A 24,570-nucleotide genomic window follows, 5' to 3' on the forward strand; every position below is an offset into this window, starting at 1 on the left:
GTGGTGTGACCAACTCACTAAATGTGCTATTCACGTCATTTTCAGCATCGTGGATGCTCCAAAGTGAATCCACCTTCAGCTCCAATTCCACAACGCGGTCCGTCAGGAGCTGGAGGCGGATACACTTCCTGCACACTTTGTCGTCAGGAACACCGGAGGCGTCCCTGATTTCCCACTTTGTACAGGAGGAGCATAACATGTGTCCGAGCTCTCCTGCCATTACTTAACCCTTAGATTAACTTAAATTGGCAAAAATAATGTTTGCAGCAGGCAGAATGGCACAGGGCAGGGCCCACCTGATTGCAGAGGCCAGACCTAGGCCTAGAGTGACTCAGAGTCTGCCATGGTGCATGAATGCGTACCCATTAGCACCATGTTGGTGCTGCAGGGACAGCCATGGAGCTCATCAATGTAGAGCAATGTGTGTGCAAGGGCTGTGGAACAATGGGGCACCTGCAGCGAATGTGCAACCGATCTCTATGACTCACCATGTGGCAGAGTCAGGAGAAGACGACCGATCCAGCGAGGATCACAGTGAACGAACAGGAGAGGCAACTGAACCTGAGGACAAAGAGGAAGTATATGAGATGAACACATTCACCACCAAATGCCCTCCAATAATGTTAATTGTGTGCACCATGTAACCCTTGCGAGCAGTCTTTCGCGGCCAATGATGTACCATTGTATGGGGTTGGGGGTACCTTACAAGAAGTCAAAGTAGCGGGCGAACACCAACCAGTCGTATATGTATCTAACAAAGTATTTGTAGCAAGTGAGATGTCACCGCACGGGGTCGGGAGTGTTGTGCAGCAAGCAAAAGTAGCAGGCGAGCACCAAACAATTGAACATGTATCAAATAAGTTAAACAAAGCAACAGCCTGTATTCACAGGATTAAAGGGACGTACCAAAGTGTGTCCCAATATGTGCTCAAGTCAGACAAGCTGCTCATCCCACAAGCTGGGGAGAGCAGAGGCACCATTATCGATGCGTTGTTTCAGGAATGTCCAACACTGTCTGTGCACTGTAACATGATCCGCCACGGGCCAGGCACTGAGACCGGCACTAATGCTCTCAGTTGGCCACCGTTGCCCACCACCGGAGTGGAAACAGCGCAGCCTGCAGACCCACTCACGGTCATGGAAGTGCTACAAAGTGAGGGGTCAACCATAACGGCCCCCCAGCTGGACCAGCCAGCATCCCACATTACAGCCTGCCAAAGGTGAACTGCTAGACGGGATGTGGCAACCTATTCGTCACGGAGACAATAGACCCATCCCAACGTTGCAAAGTAAGGCAGGGCGGCTACACACAGTCGGTGGTCTGGGGTCCACGTACTACGGCCCAAGATCCACAGGGACCACAAGGCCTCCCGCCACTACCGAAAGTCTCAAGGCCATTGCGGCCAGCCTGGGCTTGCCAGACCTCAGGGTCAGGGACAAAAGCCTGGAGCTGGTAGCCCAAATCACTAAACCTCACGGTAGACTCCCTACAGAAATCTCATGTCACGGTAGACTCCCTACAGACCCGGCTATCCTGGGTGCTACGCAGTCACCAGACAGAATCACTCAGAACCGAGCCTTCCGTATGCCATCAGCAGAGAATGCACCATAATCGCACTGCCCTCCACGCGACATCAGAATAAATGATGTAGACCATGTTCAGGGCCCCAGTTGGGCCGCTAGCTCCGCATTAGCCAAGGGGGGGGAGTGAAGTGTATGTGATGAAAACGGAGCGTTTGATTGTGAAACCATGTTCCGGGCTAACGAGTAAAGCATTTGGACCAGACCAAACTGCGAACTACAGATAACCAGGAACCACTGTGACAGGACCTGGCCCCCAGCGACCCACTAACACGATCAACTTAGCCGTCAACCACGAGGATGAACCCACCATGTCAGGATTTCAACCTGGGTGATCAACCCGGGGGCGCGGGGCGCCAGATCGCCTCAACTTGCAAATAACTTGCACAATAAGACTTTGGGGGGGGAGTGATGTTATGTATGTATGTAGACCTTACCCAAATGTAAGACTTGCCACTAAGGGGCACACCTGTGGGAGACCTAAGGGTCACCTGTGCACCCTGGGGCAAGCAGGTATAAAAGGTGATTCACCATGCTGCTTCTCCACTCTGGAGTCTGAATAAAGAGACCAGGGTCACAACAATTTTAGCTGGCGTTATAGTCCGTGAATTTATTCTGAACATAACACCATGCATTCAGATGACATATTGCGGTGTGTAAAGCCAGGTTTGAGTGCTGTGCTGTGATACTGTTGAAAGCAATGAATTTCCTCACTGCACGACTGGATTACTGACTTATTTGAGATTTAAAATAATTGAGCAGCTTGTTCACTGCTTCACAGTTTGAAAATGATGATCAATGTTGCTGTGAGGCAAGTTTCTAAGAGAGCGTGGTTAATGAATTATTGCAAACACCCCCAGCAACATCAAATTTGGCAAGTCTTTAATGTCAAATTCAATGTCCTGTAAAAGTCTGGAATATGACTTCACTACCATAGTTAACAGATCAATTCCACATTGCCGTTTTTTGGCGTTATTTCCGATTAACAGCCATTTTCTTTAGTCCGAAATGATGCCAAAAAAATAAGGCCAAAGTTCCGCCAAAATTATTTTTCATTTTGGCGCAGCACAGAAAGAGCTCTTTTTTAGGATAGAACTCAATTTTTTCGCCATAAAAATGATGCTCTTTCTGCGCATGCTCAAACATTTAGGTTTCCAGGGAAACTTGAGGCACAATGGGAGGGAACGAGCTGTCTCTCTCCAGTTCCCGGGCATGGGAGGAAGGAAATGTGGGCTGAAGGCTACTTTTAATTGTATAGAAGGAGCTTTACTCTGTAGCTAACCCATGCTGTACTTGCCGACAACTCGTAAATGGCCCGTCGCGACCGCCCCTCTCCCTGGCCGAGCCACCAGAGGAATCAGTTGCCTTCAGTCCGAGGTGAATTGGTATAGGAAGTATTAAACTGTAGCAACACAATTACATAGCAAAATTGACACCATCAGCTATATACAGAATGATTTTGAAGTGTCAGTTTTTTATCACAGTAAATATTAAGTCCTAAAAATAAAAAAAACGTTATTCTATAAAGATAACATTGCATCACTACATTCAATAGGAACATAATAAATACAGATCAACACAACAAATCAATCCTAAGCCCAGGGGTAATGGCCGAGGTCCCCCCATTAACGCCGATTTCGATCGGACTCCGACTTGGTAAGGCAAGGTTTTAAAAAGTGGCCCTTAGCGCTGTCCTTAAAAAAAAAATCCTTATTGGCGAAACTAGCAAAAACGGGCAAAAATGGCGTCATAGGTGGGTTTGACCCCGAGTGATGTCAGAAAAACGGTACTTAAAAAAAACCGGCTGTTATCTGTTAAGAACGATGTTATACCATTGGCAAAACTAACAAAATTGCCTTAAATTAAGTTAGTTCCAAAAAACACTGTTAGCTCAAAAAAGGTGGAGTTAAATGGTGGAGAATTTGGGGCCCAGAATCCATTGTAATATCAATTTACCACTGTAATTAATCTAGATATCTATCCCACCTTTGCACCATAAAATAAAGTGCATTGAATGTACAAATATCGATCTCTCAATGTGATTTAAAAATATGGAGCTGTTTGTAATGAAATGAACGACATTTGCAAATGAATGTATGTTGCAAAAAACTAGCAAAATAAAACATTGGTTTCTAAAATAGCTCCAAATAGGTCTAAAATAGGATCAATGCATTGCAATGATGTAGTTAGGGATATAAAGCAAGTATTTGTCTCCATAACTAATGCAACTTCTCAGTGTTGGTGTTCTGGATTGCTATAAACAACTACTCCTTGAAAATAAAATGCATTGCATTTTTTCACCAAATAAAGAAATTAAAGATGCTATTAAAGAAAAAAAGTCTAATTATATTTGAGCACACCTTCAGTAAATTGTCATAAAAGCACAGTAGATGCCTTTAGTTTATATGAGCAAAGACATCCCTTGTTATTGAACTATAAAAGTTCTATAGCTATTACATATGAGTATGCTTCAGTATAGCTTAGGTTACATCTAATGTCCCTGGTTAATTATAAATTTATTGCCACTGCAGAAAAATATATTTTGATTCCTCAAGAGGAAAACAAGTGGATTATAATTTCAGAAAATCACTTTCATCTTCAGTGTTTAAGAAGTCAAATATCTTTATATTGGATGCACCAAATCTGATTTTGCTTTTACCTGCACCATTTGGTTCTGCGTGCATTTTCCTCTAGTGCAAATATTAAATTGAGACAATGAAACACAATTTACACCCATGCACTAAAAGTAAATTTTACCTTGAATGCAGTAGTGCTTAAATGAAATTCGAATGTTTTATTAATGATTTAGCCTCACTTTAGAAAACATTTTATACGGCTACATTTTCTCACCCATTCATAGTAAGCGGGAAACCTGGCTCATTTGTATTTGAGAGCAATGGCTTGCAGTAAGGATTTTTGGTGTATTTATAAAGTTAAATTCAGATCACGGAAGCTATTTAGTCCAGCTAGTTCATTGTTTCACAGAAGCGTATTATAAGATATAAGATAGTCACTAATAATCCAATAGGGAATTCAGGAGAAACTTCTTTACCCAGAGAGAGTGGTTAGAATGTGGAACTCGCTACTTGCGGTAGTTGGGGCGTATAGCATATCTGCATTTAAGGGGAAGCTAGATAAGCACACGAGGAAGAAAGGAATAGAAGGATATGCTGATGGGGTTAGATGAAGAAGGGTGGGAGGAGGCTCACATGGAGCATAAACACGGGCATGAACCTGTTGGGCCGAATGGCCTGTATCTGTGCTATACATTCTATGTAATTCGATGTATAGTTTCACCATCACAGGATCCAACTTGACTTTTGAATGATTCCTCCTGGAGTTACAGTGCGGATTTCATCCCCTACCGGCACAACGGACATGACCTTTGCAGCGCGACAGCTGCAGGAAAAATGCAGGGAGCAACGCCAGCCCTTATACATGGCCTTCTTTGACCTTAAAAAGGCCTTTGACACTGTCAACCGCGAGGGTCTATGGAGCGTCCTCCTCCGTTTCGGATGCCCCCAAAAGTTTGTCAACATCCTTCGACTGCTCCACGACGACATGCAGGCCATGATCCTTACCAACGGATCCATTACGGACCCAATCCACGTCCAGACCGGGGTCAAACAAGGCCTGATAGTCTGCATCCCAGAGTACTTAAGGAAGTGGCCCTAGAAATAGTGGATGCATTGGTGATCATTTTCCAACAGTCTATCGACTCTGGATCAGTTCCTATGGACTGGAGAGTAGCTAATGTAAGACCACTTTTTAAGAAAGGAGGGAGAGAGAAAACGGGGAAAACGGTTAGCCTGACATCGGTAGTGGGGAAAATGTTGGAATCAATTATTAAAGATGAAATAGCAGCACATTTGGAAAGCAGTGACAGGATCGGTGAAAGGGAAATCATGCTTGACAAATCTTCGACAATTTTTTGAGGATGTAACTAGTAGAGTGGACAAGGAAGAACCAGTGGATGTGGTGTATTTGGACTTTCAAAAGGCTTTTGACAGGTCCCACACAAGAGATTGGTGTACAAAATTAAAGCACATGGTATTGGGGGGTAATGTATTGACATGGATAGAGAACTGGTTGGCAGACAAGAAGCAGTGAGTCGGGATAAACAGGTCCTTTTCATAATGGCAGGTAGTGACTGGTGGGGTGCCGCAGGGCTCAGTGCTGGGACCCCAGCTCTTTACAATATACATCAATGATTTAGATGAAGGAATTGAGAGTAATATCTCCAAGTTTGCAGATGACACTAAGCTAGGTTGCAGTGTGAGCTGTGAGGAGGATGCTAAGAGGCTGCAGGGTGACTTGGACAGGTTAGGTGAGTGGGCAAATGCATGGCAGATGCAGTATAATGTGGATAAATGTGAGGTTATCCACTTTGGTGGATTAAACATAAAGGCAGAATATTATCTGAATGGCGGCAGATTAGGAAAAGGGGAGGTGCAACGAGACCTGGGTGTCATGGTACATTAGTCATTGAAAGTTGGCATGCAGGTGCGCAGGCGGTGAAGAAGGCAAATGGCCTTCATAGCTAGGGGATTTGAGTGTAGGATCAGGGAGGTCTTGCTGCAGCTGCACAGGGCCTTGGTGAGGTCTCACCTGGAATATTGTGTTCAGTTTTGCTCTCCTAATCTGAGGAAGGATGTCCTTGCTATTGAGGGAGTGCAGCGAAGGTTCACCAGACTGATTCCCGGGATGGCAGGACTGACATATGAGGAGAGATTGGATCGACTGGGCCTGTATTTACTGGAGTTTAGAAGAATGAGTGGGGATCTCATAGAAACATATAAAATTCTGATGTGACTGGACAGGTTAGATGCAAGAAGAATGTTCCCGATGTTGGGAGAGTCCAGAACCAGGGATCACAGTCTAAGGATAAGGGGTAAGCCATTTAGGACCGAGATGAGGAGAAACTTCTTCACTCAGAGAGTTGTTAACCTGTGGAATTTTCTTCCGCAGAGAGTTGTTGATGCCAGTTCGTTAGATATATTCAAGAGGGAGTTGGATATGGCCCTTACGGCTAAAGGGATCAAGGAGTATGGAGAGAAAGCAGGAAAGGGGTACTGAGGTGAATGATCAGCCATGATCTTATTGAATGGTGGTGCATGCTCGAAGGGCTGAATGGCCTACTCCTGCACCTATTTTCCATGTTTCTATGTCCAACTCTCTTCTCAATCTTCCTCGCTGCCATGCTCCACCACACAGTCAACAAGCTCCCCACTAGAGTGGGGAACTAAACTATAGAACCAGTGGGAAGCTGTTTAACCTCCGCCACCTCCAGGCCAGGTCCAAGACCACCGCAACCTCTGTCGTCGAGCTATAGTATGCAGACGATGCCTGCGTCTGCGCACATTCAGAGGCTGAACTCTAGGATATAGTCGACATATTTACTGATGCATACGAAAGCATGGGCCGTACGCTAAACATCCATAAGATAAAGGTCCTTCAACAGCCTGTCCTCGCCGCACAGCACTGCCCCCCAGTTATCAAGATACACGGCGCGGCCCTGGACAACGTGGACCATTTCCCATACCTCGGGAACCTTTTAGCAACAAAGGCAGACGTTGATGAAGAAATTCAACACCACCTCTAGTGCAGCCTTCGGCCGCCTGAGGAAAAGAGTGTTCGAAGACCAGGCCCTCAAATCTACCACCAAGCTTAAGGTCTACAGGGCTGTAGTAATGCCCACCCTCCTGTATGGCTCAGAGGCATGGACCATGTACAGTAGACACCTCAAGTCACTGGAGATATGTCACCAACGATGTCTCCGCAAGATCCTACAAATCCCCTGGGAGGACAGACGCATCAATATCAGCGTCCTCATCCAGGCTAACATCCCCAGCATTGAAGCATTGACCACACTTGATCAGCTCCGCTGTGCAGGCCACATTGTCCGCATGCCAGGCACGAGACTCCCAAAGCAAGCGCTCTACTCAGAACTCTGTCATGGCAAATGAGCCAAGGGTGGACAGAGGAAACGTTACAAGGTAACCCTCAAGGCCTCCCTGATAAAGTGCGGCATCCCCACCGACACCTGGGAGTCCCTGGCCAAAGACCACCCGGAGTGGAGGACGTGCATCCAGGAGGGCACTGAGCGCCTTGAATCTCATTGCCGAGTGCATGCAGAAAACAAACACAGGCAGCGGAAGGAACGCGCGGCAAACCTGTCCCACCCTCCCTTACCCTCAATGACTATCTGTTCCACTGTGGCTCTCATATTGGACTGTTCAGCCACCTAAATACTCATCCTAAGTGGAAGAAGGTCTTCCTCGATTCCGAGGGACTGCCGATGATGATGATGATCTATGTAATTCTATGTATAGTTTCACCATCACAGGATCCAACTGACTTTTGAATGATTCCACAGTTTTTGACTCCAATACCCTACCCGGAAGTCTATTTCAATTAGTCACCTATGCCTCTTATCCTGCAGTTATAATCTAAATGAAATGGTTCTCCAGACTAGCTTTTTCGATTCTACTTAGTTTCTTATATATCTTTATAAAGCCCCTCCCTTTTTGCCTTATGTTTTGGTGAGCAACACTGAACATTGTACTCAAGGCGCACCCAGAACACAATATAGTAAAGTAAACCAGTTGCAACAGTAGTGAGCTGCAATTTAAAAAAAAACACCCAAAGCAAGCATTTTGCCATCGGCACACATCACTGAATATCTTTTAGAACTTGCATATTTTGCTACCTGCCAAAAATATTTTTTCTTTGAAATCCAGCCAATGACACCACCCACCCAGCTGCATATAAATGAAGGTGGATGGGCATGTTTAATGTGTCCTCAATATTTTTTGTTTTTTTACCATTTTTAACCCACCCACCATAGAAACATAGAAACATAGAAAATAGGTGCAAGAGTTGGCCATTCGGCCCTTCGCACCTACACCGCCATTCAATAAGATCATGGCTGATCATTCCCTCAGTACCCCTTTCCTGCTTTCTCTCCATACCCCTTGATCCCCTTAGCCGTAAGGGCCATATCTAATTCCCTCTTGAATATATCTAATGAACTGGCATCAACAACTCTCTGCGGCAGGGAATTCCACAGGTTAACAACTCTCTGAGTGAAGAAGTTTCTCCTCATCTCAGTCCTAAATGGCCTACCCCTTATCCTAAGACTATGTCCCCTGATTCTGGACATCCCCAACATCGGGAACATTCTTCCCGCATCTAACCTGTCCAGTCCTGTCAAAATCTTATACGTTTCTATGAGATCCCCTCTCATCCTTCTAAACTCCAGTGAATAAAGGCCCAGTTGATCCAGTCTCTCCTCATATGACAGCCCAGCCATCCCTGGAATCAGTCTGGTGAACCATCGCTGCACTCCCTCAATAGCAAGAACGTCCTTCCTCAGATTAGGAGACCAAAACTGAACACAATATTCCAGGTGAGGCCTCACTAAGGCCCTGTACAACTGCAGTAAGACCTCCCTGCTCCTATACTCAAATCCCCTAGCTATGAAGGCCAACATACCATTTGCCTTCTTCACTGCCTGCTGTACCTGCATGCCAACTTTCAATGCCTGATGAACCATGACACCCAGGTTCCGTTGCACCTCCCCTTTTCCTAATCTGCTGCCATCCAGATAATATTCTGCCTTCGTGTTTTTGCCCGCAAAATGGATAACCTCACATTTATCCACATTATACTGCATCTGCCATGCATTTGCCCACTCACCTAACCTGTCGAAGTCACCCTGCAGCCTCTTAGCGTCCTCCTCACAGCTCACACCACCACCTAGTTTAGTGTCATCCGCAAACTTGGAGATATTACACTCAATTCCTTCATCTAAATCGTTAATGTATATTGTAAAGAGCTGGGGTTCCAGCACTGAGTCCTGCGGCACTCCACTAGTCACTGCCTGCCATTCTGAAAAGGACCCATTTATCCCGACTCTCTGCTTTCTGTCTGCCAACCAGTTCTCTATCCACGTCAGTACATTACCCCCAATACCATGTGCTTTGATTTTGCACACCAATCTCTTGTGCGGGACCATGTCAAAAGCCTTTTGAAAGTTCAAATACACCACATCCACTGGTTCTCCCTTGTCCACTCTGCTAGTTACATCCTCAAAAAATTCCAGAAGATTCGTCAAACATGATTTCCCTTTCAAAAATCCATGCTGACTTGGTCCAATCCTGTCACTGCTTTCCAAATGCGCTGCTATTTCATCCTTAATGATTGATCCCAACATTTACCCCACTACTGATGTCCACTACCAGTAACTTGTCAATACATAATGGCCAGTCAGAAAAAGTGAGTTGTTCCAGAGGTAGCACTGCTAGCTGGAGCCAAATGCTCTATCAGGCTTCATTAGGACAGTGATCTTTGGACTTTTTGTTCTGCAACCTGACTGAAAATTTTAACCTTTGCGGGGAAATAGCTTTCACCAAATATGGTTACATCCAACCCATAGATACTGACCTTACCGCTCTCAGCTAGATCTCACAGCCCATCAATGTATGGGAATTATGCCAGTGCTGGCAGAAGAGTTGCAGCCCATAGCAATGAGTGTAGTGTTATCTGTGGCTGCGAAAGTGACCACTACATTGATATTTTTTAATGATTGAATCATTCCAGACAGCCGTTGGTCAAATCTATGTCACTGATGCTCTCTTCAGGCAGGCATCTTAATGTATTAATTTCTCCATGGAGCCTGCAAAATAAAAAGAGAGAGCAATGCAGTCATTATTTTCATGAAGAAGTTTGAGTTGCTCTGTACCTGTGCACCTGAACACTGTTCAGCCTCACCACTGAAGCCGCTCATGCTCGACATTTTTTGCCTGGAGCAGATCAGGCAATCCGAGCAGGGAGAGGACATGGAATCGAAGTAGGTAGGAAGGGCAGAAGCTCATGCAGAGAGAAGGTCAGGAACTTGGGGGGAGAAAAGACCAGGAGCTTGGGAGGGAAAGAAGGTCAGGAGCTCCGGAGGGGTGCGGGGGTGGGGAAGAAGAGACAAGGTCAGGAGCTCAAGGTGAGAGAGAAGGTCAGGAGGTTGAGGGGCGTGGGGGGCCGGCGGGAAGAGGTCAGGAGCTCGGGGGTGGGGGGGAAGGTCAGGGGTCCGGGGGAGAGAAACCTCTGGGAAATAATCATTTAGTACATTATCTATTTTTAGTTCATCAGTTGCCACCCATTTTATGTTTATATGGGATCTCAATTCTTCTTTGATAATCCTTTTGCTGCTATAATACTGCTATAAATTCTTATTGCTACATTTGACGTTTACAACTACACTTATTTCCCTCTTTGCTCCTCTGACTACATTTATTTTACATTTTTTGGAGATTTCACTCACATTTTTTCATTCAGACTTTGTAGAGTTCGTTTTCATTACTTGCTTGACTTCATACTGTCCTGTTATTCCATTTTGGGTCACATTTGTTTATTCTGCGCTTTAGTCCTTGATATGTGTTTAACCTCCATGCATGTTACTATGTCCTTAAATATTTTCTTGATTACTACCCCCCAATTAAATTGTTTAAGCTCTTCCCTCATTCACTTGAAGTTGCTCCTTTTAAAGTTATATTCCTGATCGTACCAGATTTAATTGTGTTAATATCACTGTTGCCCAGATATACTACTGGTTCCATTTTCCGTCTGTTATCTTGTGACACTTGCCATTACCAAGTTAAAATGTGAATTACTTCTTGTAATATCCCTAACATACTGGGGTAATCTTGACTTTGTACAATCATATAAAACAGGTGAGTCATCAGCCAGGTGACTTAGATAGGTTAGGTGAGTGGGCAAATGCATGGCAGATGCAGTATAATGTAGATAAATGTGAGGTTATCCACTTTGGTGGCAAAAACAGGAAGGCAGAATATTATCTGAATGGTGACAGATTAGGAAAAGGTGAGGTGCAACGAGACCTGGGTGTCATGGTACGTCAGTCATTGAAAGTTGGCATGCAGGTACAGCAGGTGGTGAAGAATGCAAATGGCATGTTGGCCTTCATAGCGAGAGGATTTGAGTATAGGAGCAGGGAGATCTTACTGCAGTTGTACAGGGCCTTGGTGAGGCCACACTTTGAATATTGTGTACAGTTTTGGTCTCCTAATTTAGGAAGGACATTCTTACTTTGAGCGAGTGCAGCAAAAGTTCACCAGACTAATTCCCGGGATGGCAGGCCTGACTTATGAAGAAAGACTGGATCGACTTATATTCACTGGAATTTAGAAGAATGAGAGGGGATCTCATAGAAACATATAAAATTCTGATGGGATTGGACAGGTTAGATGCAGGAAGAATGTTCCCTATGTTGAGGAAGTCCAGAACCAGGGGTCACAGTCTAAGGATAAGGGGTAAGCCATTTAGGACCGAGATGAAGAGAAACTTCTTTACTCAGAGAATTGTGAACCTCTGGAATTCTCTACCACAGAAAGTTGTTGAGGCCAGTTCATTAGATATATTCAAAAGGGAGTTAGACGTGGCCCTTATGGCTAAAGGGATCAAGGGGTATGGAGAGAAAGCAGGAATGGGGTACTGAAGTTGCATGATCAACCATGATCATATTGAATGGTGGTGCAGGCTCGAAGGGCTGAATGGCCTACTCCTGCACCTATTTTCTATGTTTCAATGTTTCTGTTTTACATCTCTTCAGGTTTTTAATTCCATTGACTTTGACTACTGCACGAAGTCAAATCTACCCCATTCAGTCAGAAAGCAGTTATATATTAACCACAGGAAAGCCCTATTCAAGACTAGAAAATCTGAAGATGAACATTGACCATTTAAACAAATTAGGATCTTGGATTTGGATTTTAAATTTTGGTTTCTCACACAATCTGAAATTGAAGTTTGAAAACTATGGCCTATGTGCAAGTGGGAAGAGTGCTCCCTCCTCCAGTGATAAGAGAACTTTGGCATATCCCCGACTGAACAGCCAGGGAACTGTAACATATTTCCCCAAATACGATTAGAGTGCTCGGAAATTGAATGGATGCCTACCGGTAGATAGTCCCCAAGGACCCTCACATTATATACACTAGACAACCATACAACACGACACATAGCCCTTCCTGAGCACTTCCTCCCAGTAGCACCATACATAAATGTAGGGAGAGAGGAAACTAGCCAAAAATAATTTAAAAGCCCTTTCTCTTCCATCATCAGCTGCCAGTCTTTAACACCAAACCTACAATGCTGCAGGAAACTTATGTCACAAGATGACGTCCATGCACAGAGAGGACTAAACTGGTAGATCTTTCTTCTGTGTATGTACATGTACATGCACGTGTATTTATATATTTGCACGTTGGCCTCTAACCTACAAGAATAATGGAAATTAAGAAAGATTTTTGTTTTGTACTTGCCTCTGAACCTACCTTATAATATTCAGCATTGGCCATTATAAGAAAATGACTTAGAGGTTTTCTGATATAAGTTATGCCTGTAGTTCTAAAGTTGCTAAAAGCAGTCTTCACTCAAAAGTAAATCAAAAAGCTATCACAAAGATCAGCAGTCTTTATTTCCTGTGATCTGGTTTAGTCAGTCATAGTTTCTCCTCAGAGATAAATGTTTCATAGATTTTGTATAACCCTTTAAAGGACTGGGAGCCATTTTTAGATTCTCAAGTTGTTTCCAAAATGTTATACTTGAAAAGCAGAAGATGAAACATATTACAGGTTGTACCTCTCCAGTCCGGGGCTCTTTGGTCCGTCAACATTCCTGGTCCGGCATCATTCCCGACGGGGGGGGTCACAACCCGCGCTGTGTCCTGAGGCTGGCTGCTCCTCATCTCCCCGCTGCCTTTGGTGCTCCTTCATTGGTTGGGTCGCCATGGAGAGGGAGCGAGGAGTGTGGCAGCTGACTGAGGCACTGAAGCTGGGCCTGAAAAATGCTGCGCAATAGGCTTCTGCCCAGCGCATGCACAGAACGCGGCCGGGTCGTTGTCAGCAGTACCCGGTAAGTCTAGGGTACTGCTGACAATGCTAGGGTCGGCGTGACCTCCCGTGGTCTGGAAAATTCTCTGGTCCGGCGCTGGTCGGGTCCCAAGGATGCCGGACTGGAGAGGTACAACCTGTATTAAACAAATGAAAACAGAGCACATACATGTAAAAATATTACTTCGTATCCTTGTTGGGGGTGGGGGGGGGAGGGAAATGCTAACCTAGAATATTGTGTTATCTTCTGATACTTGCATGAGGGCAGCATGGGAAATCAGAATTCTAAAAGAAAATTGAAAAGCAAAGGAAAACATCAATGAATGTTTGTCCTGTTAGATAATGACTGAAATTATTCTCATTATATGTCTCAAAAACTCATCTGTAAAATGATATGATAATATTTGGCATTTAAAATTCAAGTTTTTATAGGAAGGATATAGGAAGAAATATCCTGTCAGACTAATGACATTTGTTTTTCCCTAGTTTGTACTCCTTCTGTCCACAGGAGGAGAAAATACCTAAATAATTCTTTCTTCAAAATGGATTTTGTGTCTTGGTAATCTTCCGACTCATTCCTTAGTACAAGAGTGAATGGTAATAATATACCTCCCGAACAACAAAATGGCAAGGAGACTCATCAATCATGTTGTGTTGGTATATCGGATTGGGGGTAGTGTGCTGACATGGATTGAGAACTGGTTGTCAGACAGGAAGCAAAGAGTAGGAGTAAATGGGTACTTTTCAGAATGGCAGGCAGTGATTAGTGGGGTACCGCAAGGTTCTGTGCTGGGGCCCCAGCTGTTTACACTGTACATTAATGATTTAGACGAGGGGATTAAATGTAGTATCTCCAAATTTGTGGATGACACTAAGTTGGGTGGCAATGTGAGCTGCGAGGAGGATGCTATGAGGCTGCAGAGCGACTTGGATAGGTTAGGTGAGTGGGCAAATGCATGGCAGATGAAGTATAATGTGGATAAATGTGAGGTTATCCACTTTGGTGGTAAAAACAGAGAGACAGACTATTATCTGAATGGTGACAGATTAGGAAAAGGGGAGGTGCAAAGACACCTGGGTGTCATGGTACATCAGTCATTGAAGGTTGGCATGCAGGTACAGCAGGCGGTTAAGAAAGCAAATGGCATGTTGGCCTTCATAGCGAGGGGATTCGAGTACAGGGGCAGGGAGGTGTTGCTACAGTTGTACAGGGCCTTGGTGAGGCCACACCTGGAGTATTGTGTACAGTTTTGGTCTCCTAACTTGAGGAAGGACATTCTTGCTATTGAGGGAGTGCAGCGAAGGTTCACCAGACTGATTCGCGGGATGGCGGGACTGACCTATCAAGAAAGACTGAATCAACTGGGCTTGTATTCACTGGAGTTCAGAAGAATGAGAGGGGACCTCATAGAAACATTTAAAATTCTAACGGGGTTAGACAGGTTAGATGCAGGAAGAATGTTCCCAATGTTGGGGAAGTCCAGAACCAGGGGACACAGTCTAAGGATAAGGGGTAAGCCATTTAGGACCGAGATGAGGAGGAATTTCTTCACCCAGAGAGTGGTGAACCTGTGGAATTCTCTACCACAGAAAGTTGTTGAGGCCAATTCATTAAATATATTCAAAAAGGAGTTAGATGAAGTCCTTACTACTAGGGGGATCAAGGGGTATGGCGAGAAAGCAGGAATGGGGTACTGAAGTTGCATGTTCAGCCATGAACTCATTGAATGGCGGTGCAGGCCAGAAGGGCCGAATGGCCTACTCCTGCACCTATTTTCTATGTTTCTATGTTTCTATATGACACTGGGAGACAATGAGGACTATGGTGCATTTTATTATGATGTAGGTATTTCTCATTTCCCCATCTCCATCATCACTGAGTTCTCAGTCAGTGCACTGAGGTTTACTGTGTACTCCAATCAAATCATTATCTCAGTTCATGGACTTGATAACCCAACCGTTGTTGTCGCTGGAGAATGAGAAGGAATTAGAATCCGCAGCTATCCTAGTTTCACCATCAAGACTAGTCTTCAAATGAAGATTCATTCTTAAGGATGGTCTCAGCAGTACTGGAACAGACACTTTATTGCCCTGAACTGGCAAAATTGAGATTGCAGTGGGCACACTTGGACCCATAGCTAGGAATGGGATGCACCAAATTTTGAGACCTGCCCCCTACTTTGAATAGGCTACTGATGTAAGAAAAGCTTGGCGGGGATCATAAATTCCAATTAGGCAGCTTTTAAAGTCCTGTCAGCTTGCCATAAAAGGGCAAGTTGGGAGGGATGGGGACAGTGAACTAATTATTTAAAATGGAGCAGCGGAGATGTATAGGTAACACTGCTTCCTTGATACCAAAGAATTGGAGGTCCTGCTGCAGGAGGTGCCACAAAGGAGGGTGGACCTATGTGGTGTTGAAGGCTTCCCTCCAGTAAAGGCACAGATGCCAGCTAGATGGAGGGACGTTGTAAACTAAGTCGATCCAGACACTCAGTTCCCTTGTACCTGATTGCAAATGAAGACGAGATGTTGTGATATTAGGACTAAGGTAAAGGTGAGTGTGCTTCCCTCTTTTGCACACTTTTCTCATGGGGCATAGCCCAGCTGCTCGCTAGTCAGGAAAGGCTGCTCATTCTGGAACAGACTGCCCACTTTGGGACAGGTACCAACAGGCACCCGAAAAACATCCCATTTATAGAGGGTAAATGCTGCAATAAATGTTTACAATCTTCTGGGGCACAGGTGGCTGGGCATCACCTGCACCAGTCAGCAGCCCAGTATGCCTCCACTCACTCAGTGTACCAGCTTGCTGCTATTCTGCCTAGCTGCGGACGAGGGTATTCCTGGCCTGTGAGTCCCCTCCCCTAGCCACTCTCTCCTGACGTAGGTTCCACCCTAAACAAGGCTTTCCACCAGCTGGCGGGGAAAGCTGAGGCTCGCGTAGCCCAGCCTTTCTACTGAACTTCTGCTGGACTTATGGCAGGACAGTGCTGGAAGGGTCAAGGATATTTGGACTCAATGTTTTTGACATGCAAAACAATTATGCATAATATGCTTTTGTGGAACAATTTTACTTGTTCCACAAAATATGATTACTACAGTGCATCACCTAGTGATTGATTTCCTTTAAATAATAAGATAACCAACCACACTGACACTAGACTCAGTGGGACGAACTCTAACTCCTCCCCCCACCCACCCAATGTCCAACACAAATCAGGCACGGAGCAGTTAGAATGGAGCGGGAACACTGTTGGTGGACCATGAGCCAATGTAGGTCAACGAGCATAGGGGTGCTGGGTGAATGGGACTTGCTGCATGTTAAGTTACAAGCAGCAGAGTTTTGGATAAGCTCAAGTTCAATGAGGGTGGAAGATGGGAGGCTGGCCTGGAGAACATTGGAATAGTTGAGTCCGGCAAGTAACACACAAATGTAATGTTATGCAGGTTGTAGGACCAACATAGAATACGGACTCATTTTTTATTTATTGCCCATCCCTATTTGCCAGAGAGGGTGGTAGTGAACTGCCTGCTTGAATTGTTGCGATCTGAGGGAGATCGGGGGAGGAGAGGGAAAAATTGGTGCAGGTGTAAAGCGGGTGGGAAGGGAAGAACGTGATCCAAAGGGTGGGAGAACATGATCTATCTTTTAAGCTGGATCACATTCTTGTTCTCATCACCTCGGTCACGTTCTTCCCCCCCCCCACCTCCCCACTGTTCTCACCATGCTCACCCCTAATAAGTTCCTTACCCCCCCCCCCAACAAAGTTCCTGACAATCTCTCCCCTCTGCAAGCTCCTTTTTCCCCCTGCGAGTACCTCTCTCCCCCTGCGAGGTCTCCTTCCTCCCTTTGATCCCCTCTCCTCTCCCCCTTCGATCCCCTCTCCCTTCGATCCCCTTTCCTCCCCCTGCGATCCCCTCTCCTCCCCCTTCAATCCCCCCTCGGGTGATCCTCTCCTCCCCTTTCAATCCCAGATCAAGTGAGCATGCGCAGTACCAAACGGGGCGCATGTGCAGAGGGACTAGAACAACATGAAAATAATCAGTGATTATAAACTAGCTCTGTCACACAAATTAACCTCTGACAGTTCTTTATATATTTGTGTTACAATAAGTGATAACTGCATTTAAAATTAATTCCTATGAACAAAAGGTCATATTGATAGGAACACAGACACACATTATTATTTTCTCTGTGGGCAGCACTATGAAAATACAAATAATTAGAGAGTTTTTGAAAGCACAAAATCAATTTTTACCTCACGGTATAACAAATTAATTGATTTCACACCCACTTACATAACCTTCCAAAATTAAGTGCAACTTTTGCTTTGCCATCCATCCAGTTACTTTCTTTCACAGTACATGTTGTGATCTTGTAAGTGTATTATTCACTGACCATTAATTAGCAAGAGCTGGACTTGTTATATATTTTTGGGGGCAATTTCAAAAATGTGTAACTGACTTTGAGAATGCAAGCTTAGAGATAAAGTTGTTCAATTGTTCTGTGTTGTCAGTTACTTGATCAGAGAACAAAGTTTCCACAATTCTAAGAGGGCATTATGGTAAGGAATGGATAATGTTATTTCAGGATACTTTGTTAATTGTAATACTATATAGTCCTGTGCTGTTCTAATCTCAGCGCTGTTCTAATCTCAGCAACACTATAGTACTTAATAACTCCTTTTTAATTTCAGGGATTTGGTAAACAAGTGGATGTTTCATATATTGCTCAACACTACAACATGAGTAAAAGCAAAGTGGACAACCAGTTCTACAGCGTAGAAGTAGGCGACTCTACCTTCACAGTTCTCAAACGCTACCAGAATTTAAAGCCTATTGGCTCTGGGGCTCAGGGAATTGTATGGTGAGTATACAGTGTAACTGTTTCAAGCATGTATCTCAACTTTCTGTATCAAGCTAAGAGTTCTGCGCATAACATGAACAGCAAAGATCCACATATTAGAACTCTTTCCCAGCCAATGTTGTTGAGTCGAACCATTCGCCTGGTAACAGAAAATCATTTGCTGCATTAGGGCTGTTGGAGCGAGCATTAAACTATGGGAAACTAGTGAATTTGCTGTACATTTTTTCCAAATCTCTGTGCTCCCAGCAACCATTTGGGTCAAATTTGTCTGGTTGCAACCTGTTATTTTCCCGCCCAATACGGAGAGAGACAACATGGGGGTAGAATTCCTGATAATACACTTCTGTCTTATGTAGCTCTGCACCAGGAGGACTAATTTGTTAAATCAACCCCATGGTCATCAGGTATTCATGTAATTAATGGGAAACAATACATTTCTCAGCAGAATTGCAAGTATCTGAGTGACAAGGGTCAAGCCCTCTCCAGGATCAGGATGAGGTCATAAACTGAGACCCATCTACCCTTATGGGTGGACTTAAAAGATCCCATGACACTATTCAATGAAAATCAGAGGAATTTTCCTGGTTGTCCTGGCCAATATTTATCCTTCAACCAATATCACCGAAAAAAGATTGTGTGGTCACCTTGTTGTTTGTGAGAGCTTGCTGTGCACAAATTGGCTGCCAGTTTTCCCTACATTACAACAGTGACTACACTTAAAAAGTACTTGATTGGGTGTGAAGTGCTTTGGGACATCCGGAGGTCATGAACAGGATAATTTAAATGAAAGTTCTTTCCTTTTTGACAGGTTGGGCAGATGCCATTCATGAACAAAAGTAGAGATTATAATCAAACAATTTGAGGATTATTCTTTATACTGTAAAACAAGCAAAATACACTAATATGCCTCAGTTATTCTGTTCAGTAAATATAAATTAGCAACAAATTCTAAATTTGCCATGTTTATTAAATACCTATAAGGGAAGGTCTAGGTGATGTTTCATAATGGTTGCATTTGCATTTCAACTCTTTTTGAGCTTGTTTCTAAATGAAAAATCATATTGTCTTTGCTGAAGTTACCTGAAACAAGCCAATATATAAATATATTCTTTTTCAAAGGTATTCCTGCAGTACATAGAAGGTACCTGATGAAGGGCTGTGAAATATATAAATCATTCAGTAGCAAGGGAATGCTATTTATGAATTGGGGAATCTGGGAACTGACTCTCTGGAATTATCCTTCCAATGCCTCGTAGGTTTGTGCGGGGCTCCACGTACAGTCCTCGCTGCTCCTCACTTTGTGGCATAGCTTTTAGCTGTCTTGACCTAACCCTTCCTAAGCCTCCTTACCTCACCACTTCCTTCCCCACCTTTAAAAATCTTCTCAAAATCTATCTTTTTGACTGTAACTTCAGCCATCTCTCAAAATGCTTTACTGCTCAGTTTGTCTGCCTCATACGAGAAGCACCTTGGGACATAACTTTACATTAAAGATCAATACAAATGCCAGTTGTTGTGTGGGTATTGTTTTCGGACTAGGCATGCAGTCATGTGGGAATAGGAAGGCAGTAATCAAACTGCTGTATGGGTCTCCGCCAGAAGTAAACATAGCAAAATAATCAACTACATAACTTGCTATACACAACAAAAGATAGGGACTTATTTTTCCATTTTACAAATCAAACTTAACCACTGTTTTTTTGTTTTGAAGAGGATACCTTTGCTCTCGAACAGAACTTTCCAAACTTCTAGACTGAGCCTGAGGAGAGTTTTCTCCAAGGGCAGCCCTTGATATACATTTGGACTCTCTACAACTACAGATTGTGTCTGCCTGACTCGCACTCAGACTTAAATTCTGACTTTCTCTTGGACTTGCATCTAGTACATCTGATGTAGGATTTACTATTGGTTCCCCACTTATAACAAGATTATCCGACTCACCAGAAATAATCAAATCATTCCAATTTCAACTCCTTCCATATCTGTAGATAAAATATGATCTATGTGAACAAACCTAACCGGTCCATGATCAAATATCTTGACCAAATATGTGTGAGGACCACATATCTTCACTACTCTTCCTGGTAATCACTTTAACCATTTATGGTGATGGTTCTTCATTCTCACCTTCTGATTCAATTTCACACTTCCCTCTCTTACTCTACCTCTATCATGATTCTCTTTCTGTCTTGATTGTTTCTCTTCTACTGACTGCCAAGTTTGGCTTTAACAACGGGAACCTGGTTCATGGCTGTCGTTTGAGAAACCTGGGGTGTTCTACCAGTAGTTATATGTTATGGTCCAACGACAACTGCCATTTCTTTGCATTTGGATCCAACATTTACTTGAGGGCATGTTTTACAATTTGTACTGTGTGCTCTGCTGCACCATTTGAAGCAGGGAGGTATGGTGGAACTGGTATGTTTCACACTGTTTCTGTTCATGAACTGTGCAAATTCTTCTGAACAAAATTGCAGCCCATTATCAGACACAATTTCTTCTGGGAGGCCATATTAAGAAAACAATCTTCGCAAATTGTCTAGTGTTTTATTGTTGTAATTTTCAGCATTGGAAACACCTCTAGCCATTTCGAATGACTATCAATCCCAATGAACAATTATTGTCTTTCTAGCTCAGAAAAATCTACATGTATACTTTGCCACACCCTGAGAGGCCATTTCCATGGCTGTAATGGTACTGATGGTGGTTTCTTGCTTACCGATTGACTTGTTGTACACTGACTAATGATGTATTCTCTTTATCTAAACCTGGCCACCAAAAGTAACTGTGTGCCAGACTCTTGGTCAAGCACATTCCCAGGTGCTAGTCATGAAGATCTCCTAACAATTTGGACATGAACTTATTTGGGATAATCACTCTTGCACCCCAAATGATGCAATCTTTATCCACTGAGAATTCATTCCTACGACCGAAGTATCTTCCTCTGATACCTGGTTTGGCTAGCCATTTGCTATGTAATCTTACACCTTTGACATAACTGGGTCACATTTGGTTGCTCTACCGATCTTTTCAGCTATGACTGGCAGCTCATCAATGTATGATAAATTGATCAATTCTTCACTGTTGGGTATAACTTTTGATGGGAATGGCAACCTGGACATAGCATCAGCATTACTGTGATCAGCTGATCGTCTGTACTCAATGCCATACGTATATGCTGACAAAATCAAAGCCCATCTCTGTATTTGGGCTGCAGCTAAAGTTGAAACTGGATAGAGGATTGCTGTCAGGGGCTTATGGTCAATATGGTAAACTTATGACCATACAAGTATTTGTGGAACTTCTTGACCCCAAATATCAATGCCAAAGCTTCCCTTTCAATCTGTGCATAATTACGCTCACTGGCACTGAGAGTGCGTGAAGCAAAAGCAATTGGTCTCAACTCCCCACTAACTAGTACATGAGAGATCACTGCCCCAACTCCATTCAGAGAGGCGTCACATGCTAACTTGATCTCCTTAGATACATCATAATGAAGTAACGTGGTACTTTCTACCAACTGGCTTTTACACTCTGAATGCTGTGTTGCATTCTTCTGACCATGTCCAATGGACCTGTTTTTTCAATAGCTCATTCAGTATGTAATACTGTAGCCAAATTTGGTAGGAACTTCCCATAATAGTTCAAAAGACCCAAAAATGATCGAAGTTCAGTGACATTCTTTGGAGTGGGTGCATTTCTGATTGCATCCAGCTTTCCCTTGTTGGGATGTAAACCATCTTTGTCTACTCTGTGCCCGAAGTATTCCACTGAATTTTAAAATAAGTCACTCATACTCTGTGCTTCTTTAGCTGTTTGAGCACTTCATTCAACACGTTATGGATTTACCTGTTTGGTGCTGAAATGAGTATGTCATCTAAATAACATACTACCCCTTCAATGCCATGTAAAACCCGGTTCATCACCCTTGGAAACTGGTAGGGGCGGAGGGGGTGGGGGTGGGGGAGAAAGACACTCCAAATGGTAGCCTATTAAATTGATATAGGTCTAGATGAGTATTTATAGTCAAGCATGACTTGGACGCCTCATCTAGCTCAAGTTGCAAGCAGGCATTTGACAGATCTAAATTTGAGAAGATCTAGCCACCATTTGGCAATGTATTGGGTAGATTATCCTCTAGAACCTGGTTTACGGTTACTTTATAATCACCACACAACCTTTCCTTACCATCTGACTTAGGTACAACAATGGGTGTAGCCCAATTACTTAGGTCTATCTTCGAGATGATGTTCTCAATTTCTAGTCTTTTGAGTTCTTGCTCAACTTTCTCCTCGAGTGCGTATGATACGGGATGTGGCTTGCAGTAAACTGGTCTAGTGTCCTTCTGCACTCTGACGTTCACATTGAAGTCTTGGATTGGACTGCCTGTTTCATGGAACAACTTCGGATACAGCTTGATGATGTCATCTTTAGATGCAAATCTCGTTTCCACACGATAAATCTCATTCCAGTCCAACTTCAGTGATCCCAACCAATTTCTACCTATCAAGGCAGGCTTATCTCCTGCCACTACTATGAGAGGCAAGCTCTGAAACTGAACCTTGTATTTCACCGGTATGGTGATACATCCTACAACATGGATTTGCTCTCCTGAGTAGCCTTGCAGCTCTATCTTTGATTTCTCCAGTCGAAAATCACACAACTTGTCAAGATATAGCGATTCCGGTACTACGCTCATGGATGCACCAGTGTCAATTTCCATGGCTATCCTGGTTCCTGCAATGTCTACTTGGATGATGATACATTACGATTCGTTGTTAGATACCCTCGTGCTTCTGATGACGTGTAACTCAAAATCCTCCAGGTCCTGTTGCTTCTTTTCCATGCTATGTGGTCTCTGGTGATTTCTACTTATAGCATTGAAAGTTGGTTTACTCTTCAGTCGGCATGCCTTCGCAAGATGCCCAGTTTTCTTGCAGCAGAAATACTCGGCCTTCACATATGGACAACTTTGAGCAATGTGTTGTCCCAGGCACCGATCGCACGACTTTAATGCACTGCTATCTTGGCCAGTTGCTGAGGCCTTGGGGCCCAAATGTCTTTTAATTTTAACCTGCAGGCAATTCACTACGGTTGTCTTGCCAACTGGAAATGTGTGAAATTCGGGAGTATTGGTCGGCTATATCCATCAACATAACTGTCTGTCAAGCTAAATCAAAAGTCAAGTTAGGGGTTGTCAACAACTTTCTTCTGATTGCTTCATCTTCGATCCTGCAAACAAAGTAGTCATGCAATGCCTGGTCCTGAAAGTTTCTGAAATGACAATGGATGGCCTTTTTAAAGCTACAATGTACTCATCGATACTCGAGTCAATTAATTGATCTCGTATTCCAAAACAATAACTTTCAGCAATTTCTGGGGGCTCAGGACTATAGTACTGTTATCATGATCAGTGGCGTGACCTTTGACTTGACGGGAACAAGCACATTTGTCAGGGTTTCATACGTTGGGGCATGTTTCAGTTAAGAAAATAGCCCGTTTTCTTTCTAAAACCACCCAGTGATGATTTTCATCATGGGGGACTTCGCCGATATTTTTCCGCAGTGAAAAACATTTCTAGCCACTCCACATATGCTCCGAAAGTCGCTTGGTCCTGATGAAACTCACCGAAACGCCCTATTATTTGCAGAGGCGCGACCATCTGGACTCTGGCAACATCGACTGTTCAGTTAAATGTGCTTGTAATTCACCTTGGATTTTTAGCTGTTCTGCAAAACAAAGAACCTCTCAAAATCTCTCTGTTGGTTGTCAGGAACATCCACCAACAAAAATTCAGCTAACGAATCCAGAAATCCTATCCTTGTTCACCAATGTGATATATTTTTACGACATCACAAAGAAGCACGCACGCACACACACACACACACACACACACTTAACAGAAACTGTCATCATGTGACTTTGCCACATTGCCCTTTTATTATTTGTATCAGTAGTTGCATTACATCAGTAGTCCACTAGGTGGAGCAGTAGTTCACTAGGGGGAGCTCTATTACTATTTTACATAAGAACATAAGAACTTAAGAAATAGGAACAGGAGTAGGCCATACGGCTCCTCGAGCCTGCTCCGCCATTCAATAAGAGCATGGCTGATCTGATCATGGACTCAGCTCCACTTCCCCGCCCGCTCCCCATAACCCCTTATCCCCTTGTCGCTCAAGAAACTGTCTATTTCTGTCTTGAATTTATTCAATG

At 43.7% G+C, this 24,570-nt stretch overlaps 1 protein-coding gene across 5 annotated transcripts in view; it reads left to right on the top strand.

Moving 5' to 3' along the window:
• The window catches only part of mapk10 (mitogen-activated protein kinase 10), a 573,858-nt gene that overhangs the window by 296,438 nt on the left and 252,850 nt on the right, over window positions 1–24,570 (top strand). For all 5 annotated transcript variants that reach the window (XM_070871055.1, XM_070871058.1, XM_070871056.1 and 2 more), the window contains one exon: window positions 18,185–18,354. In XM_070871055.1, the coding sequence (XP_070727156.1) occupies window positions 18,185–18,354 (170 nt within the window). The remainder of the gene's footprint in view (window positions 1–18,184; window positions 18,355–24,570) is intronic.

Source organism: Pristiophorus japonicus, chromosome 2 (assembly GCF_044704955.1).
Source record: "Pristiophorus japonicus isolate sPriJap1 chromosome 2, sPriJap1.hap1, whole genome shotgun sequence".
In the NCBI taxonomy this organism is placed as follows: Eukaryota; Metazoa; Chordata; class Chondrichthyes; family Pristiophoridae; genus Pristiophorus; species Pristiophorus japonicus.